The 6,237-nt window shown below is 36.7% G+C and overlaps 1 protein-coding gene across 1 annotated transcript; it reads left to right on the plus strand.

Annotated features, from left to right (window-relative positions):
- The first annotated feature begins 472 nt into the window (after positions 1-472).
- LOC145584181 (uncharacterized) lies at positions 473-1,318 on the plus strand. The gene has a single exon (XM_081641088.1). The coding sequence runs from the start codon at positions 473-475 to the stop codon at positions 1,316-1,318; it is 846 nt and encodes a 281-aa protein (XP_081497214.1).
- The last annotated feature ends 4,919 nt before the right edge of the window (positions 1,319-6,237 follow it).

Genomic DNA, 6,237 nt, shown 5'->3' on the forward strand with positions numbered 1-6,237 from the left:
GTACTACGGCTAGTGTTATTGGTAGCGCTGCCCATCTTTGGGTTTTCTTCAAAAAAACAAAAAAAAAAAAAAGAAAGAGCAGCGACTCTTCCACGGCTCCTCCACAGCTCCTCCACGGCTCCACCGCAAACTTAAAGGTTAGAATTTTGGCTCAATTGATGCATGTATGCTTTGTTAGGGTTTTGTGTATCGATTATATATTTGTTTGTATGACATCTTTATTGTGGTTGGGTTTTCCAAATTGTTTTTTTTTTGTTTTTTTTTTATTACAAATGCACTATGGATTCATGCATGTACTCAAAATCGTGAGTTTCGTTGCTTATTGGTTGCTGAGTTATGCTTTTTGTTAATTTAATTATTAGAATATGAGGGGAAAGGTGTAGGGAGAGGGGCAGGGGCAGGAGTGTATAAAAATTAAATAAAATAATTAGAATGAGATTAATTATTTTAGTTGTTCTGTAGACAATATTAAATGGATCGAAGTTGGATAACAACAACTAAACCAAGTGACCCAAAATATCAAGTAGGTGTAAGAGAATTTGTTAAGTTTGCAGTTAAGAATAGTGGAGGCCGCCATAAGCTACCATGCCCTTGTCACATGTGCCATAATTTCTTGTACAAGAGACCCGAAGAGATACTTAATCACTTGGAGAAATGGGAATTTGATAAAACATATACCCGTTGGATTTGGCATGGAGAATGTAGGGATGAAGCTTCGGTGAGTAACTTTTCAGATAATGCTAATGAAGGTCAACATAAAAATGAGGGAGATAGATTAAAGGAAATGCTCCATGTAGTACATGAGAATTTTGATGAAGATCCCACTAGATTTGAGAGCTTATTAAGTGACTCTGAAAAGCCTTTGTATGAAACTTGCACTAAATACACTAGGTTGTCTGCCATACTTAAGCTGTATAACTTGAAGGCGGGTCATGGTTTAACTGATCAAAGCTTTAATATGATCCTAGAATTGGTAAAAGACATGCTTCCAGATGATAATGTCCTTCCGAGTTGTACATATGAGGCAAAAAAGACATTGAGTGTCATGGGTTTACCTTATGAAAGAATTCATGCTTGCCCTAACGATTGCATGTTGTATCGAAACGAGAATGAATCGTTAGAGAGATGCGCAATTTGTAATGCCTCGCGATACAAAAATGATGAAGGACGAGTGCCTGCTAAGGTGTTATGGTACTTTCCAATAATACCTAGGTTTAAAAGGCTGTTTTCTAATGCCGGAGATGCTGAAAAGTTAACATGGCATGCCTATGGTCGAGAGGATGACGGAATGCTTAGACATCCTGCTGATTCCCCATAATGGAGGTTTATTGATGGAGAATTTCTAGAGTTTGCCAAAGAAAAGCGTAATTTACGCCTTGCTTTGTCTATAGATGGCTTCAATCCATTTGGCTCATTGAGTAGCACTTATAGTACATGGCATGTTGTTTTGATTACCTACAACTTACCTCCTTCACTTTGCATGAAAAGAAGGTATATGATGTTATCACTACTAATTTCTGGTCCAAGGCAGCCTGGTAATGATATTGATGTGTATTTGGCTCCACTAATTGATGATTTGAAGATGTTGTGGGAAACAGGTGTAGAGGTGTTCGATGCACATCGAAACGAGAATTTCAATTTAAAAGCAATGTTTTTCTGTATAATTCAAGATTTTCCAGCATATGGTAATCTATCAGGATACACTATTTACGGGAAAACTGCTTATCCCGTATGCATGGAGGGTTTTCCAGGAAGGTGGTTGAGTGCATCTAGGAAGAATGTCTTTGATGGGAATCGTATATTTTTGCCATGTACTCATCACTATCGCAACTTGAAAAAGGCCTTCAATGGACAACAAGAGTATAGGGTGCGCCCTAAGATACTATCTGGAGTAGAGGTGTTTCAAAAGATCAAAGATCTCAAGATCACATATGGTAAGAAGCATAAAAAACTTCTTCCTCAGCAGGGATTCAAAAAGTGTTCAATATTGTGGAGCTTACCATATTGGAAATTCCTTTTTGTGAGACATTCGCTTGATGTGATGCATATTGAGAAAAATGTGTGTGATAGTGTTATTGATACACTATTAAATATTAGTGGAAAGACCAAAGATAGGGAGAAAGCTAGAGATGACTTAAAGGAAATGGGGATTAGAGATGAACTCCATGTGGTTGAGAATGAGAATGGTCGAAAGTACTTGCCATCGGCTGCTTATACGCTCTCTAGAAAAGAAAAAATCGAGTTATGTCAAAGCTTGGCCGGGGTGAAAGTGCCAGAAGGTTATTCTTCTAACATTCGCAACCTGGTAAACATGGAAAGTTTGAAACTTGTGGGCCTTAAGTCTCATGATTGTCATGTTTTGATGCAAAATTTGTTGCCCGTAGCTATTCGTTCAATATTGCCTAAAAATGTTCGATATGCCATTACTAGACTTTGTTTGTTTTTTAATGCAATCTATAGTAAAGTCGTTGATCCCGAACATTTGAATGCTTTGGAGGAAGAAATTGTTATAATTTTATGTCAATTAGAGATGTACTTTCCTCCATCTTTTTTTGATATCATGGTTCATTTGATGGTTCACTTGGTAAGAGAGATAAGATTTTGTGGTCCAATATATTTGAGAGTTCAATGGGCTTTCGAAAGGCAAATGAGAACATACCAAGGGTGTGTGAAGAATGCTTATCGACCTGAAGGTTGTATTGCTGAGCGACTTTTCTATGAAGAAGTACTACAATATGCAAGTGACTTTATGGTAAATTCAATGAGAATAGGGATTCCTGCATCCAATCATAGTGGACGAATGGATGGTGTGGGAACCTTAGGTCGTAAGCAACGTGATATGTGTTATAACAATTGGCAGAAGGCACGCTCATATATTCTGCATAATGAGGATGAAGTTGCACACTATGTTGAAAGACATATGAGACACTTGAGAAAGTACAATCCAAGAGCAAGCGAAAAGGCATTAGCTGACAAACATAGCAAATCATTCATTTCTTGGTTCAAAGATGAAGTAATGAGGGAGCTCGATGACTCTTTAATAGTAATTTCAGATCGAGTCAAGAGTTTAGCATATGGACCTGACTTTAGTGCAACAAACTATTCAGGATATGTTATAAATGGTTGCACTTTTTACACAAAGTTCCAAGATGAAAATAGCACTATGCAAAATAGTGGGGTCACTTTAGAGGCTCAAGCTATTCACTTTGCTAGTGCAAAAGATAAGAATCCCGTGTGTGGTACAATGAGATACTATGGAGTCATTGAAGAGATTTGTGAGTTTCATTACACCATGTTTTCGATTCCTCTTTTCAAATGTCAATGGGTTGACAGCAACAACATTGTTGAAGAAAGTAATTTGGGACTTATTTTGGTCAATCTTAACAAGGTTGGTCACAAAGAGGATCCTTTTATTTTAGCTACCCAAGCTAAGCAAATTTTTTTATATGACTGACCCCTTAGATAAGCGAAGGTCAGTAGTCATAACACCAAGGCCTCGACACTCTATTGATGATTGTTGTTTTTATAGTGTGTTGGAGACTCCTTCTTTAACAAGAAAAGTAGTGGATGATAATGTTGATGACTCTTCAATATATGTGAGAGATGATCATAATGAGGTTACATGGGTTAAAGATAAAAAGAAGAAAAAAAATGTCAAGCGAAAGCGATCTCGTAAAACATGTAAATATTTTTTTTTATAAAGTGTTAACTTGTTTTTATTATTGGTTTTTCTTTAGGAAGTCCTACTTAAAATTTTGGTTTTATTATTACAATGATTTTTGCATTCAACTAACCTATTAATTTATTTTTCTGTTTTTTTTTATAGGTTGATGGCTAGATAGAAAAAACGTGTGCGCCCATCCAATGATGGTGACACACTACATTCTGAGGATTATGAGAAAATAAGGCGTGAGGATGAGAGGGGTCGTACTGTATTTGCTATGGTGGGGAAGGCGATCCAAGCTGGCACCAAGATTCGTTTGGAGTGGCATCCTATTAAAAGAATTCCAGTTAGAGAGCACAAGTCTCATTTCTCCACCTACATTAGTGTTGTTGCCCGTGAAAGAGTAACGATTACTTATAAGGAGTGGTCTGACCTTCCAAATGGAGTCTTAGACGAAGTCTACAATGCTATCACAGTAAGCAAACATATTCAGTTATAAGTTATTTGAATAAGTCATACAATATACTTTTACAAAGGAAGGTTTAATAATTCTATATCAACAATGCAGAAGGGATTTTATGTCATCGAGAATCGCATAAATTGGATACTGACACAAGCCTCTAAGCATGGAAAGCTTTCAAGACTAAGTTAAGACTTGAATGGATGTATCTAGAAGATGGAGCAGTCAGACAACAACCCCCATGGAAATATCCTTTTATAAAAGATACAGATTGGGAGATGTTCGTCAAATATTGTACTTCGAAGGAGTTTTAGGTAGCTGTTATATTTTTATGAAATAATTTGAGTGTTAGATTCAAATTTAGCCACATGATCCTACACAATCCCCTGCCTTGCAAACACCCCTTTTCCCTACCATTTCCTTAAATCAGTCCTGAATTTAAGAAACAATTCAGCTTTGGAATTCAGTTCTGAATCCAGTTCTGAAATTTAGTTATGAATTTAGCTTTGAAATTCAGTTCTGAATTTAGCTTTAAAATTCAGTTCTGAATTCAGCTATGAAATTCAGTTCTGAATCCATTTCTGAAATTCAGTTCTGAATTCAGCTGTGAAATTCAGTTCTGAATCCATTTCTGAAATTTAGTTCTGAATCTAGTTCTGAATTTCAGTTCTGAAATTCAATTCTGAAATTTAGTTCTGAAATTCAACTCTGAGCATCTTCCTACAATCTGGTTTTAATAGGCTATGCCTGGAAATCGATTGCTTGAAACTTTAACTATGAGGATGTTATGGTATGGATGGAAGACATCCCAGGTGCTCTTATGGAGCTTGTAATGGCTGATTTCAACCCCCCTGCTGCTTAATAAATTCTGCCACTACTTCCCATCAAAAAAAAGAAATTCAGCTCTGAAATTCAGTTTATCCCCTTTACAAAGCTTATATGTTTTGATGCTTTATAAGTTTATGTTAAGCTTCCTCTACCAAGATAGTGTATAGTGAATTTAATCTCAAATTTTTTTGTAGGAATTGAGTGAAAAAAATCGTGTGAGGGCAAAGAAGAAGACCTCAAAGTATCGAGGAGGCCGACTTGGGTATCAATATTTTGAAGAACAAATAGTGAGTTTGACATTTATTGTATATGTAACTGCCATATATACAGTACGGGTGTTGAAATTTTCCTCCAAATATACTTCAAACATAAGTCTAAATTAATTTTGTACAATGCCAGGAAAAAGAACTTGAAAAACAGGGAGTCCATGTGTCACAAGTGCCTCGACACTTGACTTGGATCAAAGCCCATTCTCAGGTCAAAGATGGAATCATATTTTTTGAAAATCCAGTCGATAGGGAAATCCATGAAGCTATAGTAAGAAATCTAATGAAGACTCTTCTGCACAACAATTTTTTTTTTCATTAAATTCTTGTGAATGATGGCCTTGATTTGAATTTATTTCAATTGGTTTCATCTATTAAATTGCATATTGCAGTAGAGGCTCAAGCTCAAATAGGAGAATTCGTGTGCAATGGTCGGGATGACATATTAGCAAGAGCATTGAATAAGCGTGAGCATGGTGGTTCAGTGAAGGCAGTTGGATCAGGTATCACAAATAAGGAATATTTTGGCTTTAACAAACCAACTGCACCAAGCCAATTGTATGCAAAAATCGGCATGATGCAATCAGAGATGGGAACTATGAAAAATAATCAGAATTTATTATTGTCTTTCATCATGTCATGCTTAAATCAGGAGCAATTGAAATCGTTCATGGGCATCTTTGGTCAATCAAATACTTTTGGTCAATTTGGCAGTTTGGGTGGGCTGGTTGGTCAATTTGGCAATGGTGGTAGTCAGCCTGCTTTTGGTGGTCAGTCTAGTTCTGGTGGTCAGTCTGGTCATGGTCAACGGGTTGGTTCTTCTGGTCAGACTACTTTTGGGGGTCAAGTTGGTTCTGGTGGTCAGACTGGTTTTGGTGGTCAAGCTGAATTTGGTGGTTTTGGTGGTCTTGATGGTAATAGGTTAGGTTTTACCCAATTAAATAATTTGGTTGACCATGGAATGCTTAACATTCCACTTACACAACTACTAACTAGAGGGGTTGAGCGACAACAAAGTG

Source organism: Chenopodium album, chromosome 16 (assembly GCF_948465745.1).
Source record: "Chenopodium album chromosome 16, dcCheAlbu1.1, whole genome shotgun sequence".
Lineage (NCBI taxonomy): Eukaryota > Viridiplantae > Streptophyta > Magnoliopsida > Caryophyllales > Amaranthaceae > Chenopodium > Chenopodium album.

What these genes read in the sequence shown, in the direction of transcription:
- LOC145584181 (XM_081641088.1), top strand. Translation starts at nt 473, where the DNA reads ATGGATCGAAGTTGGATAACAACAACTAAACCAAGTGACCCAAAATAT.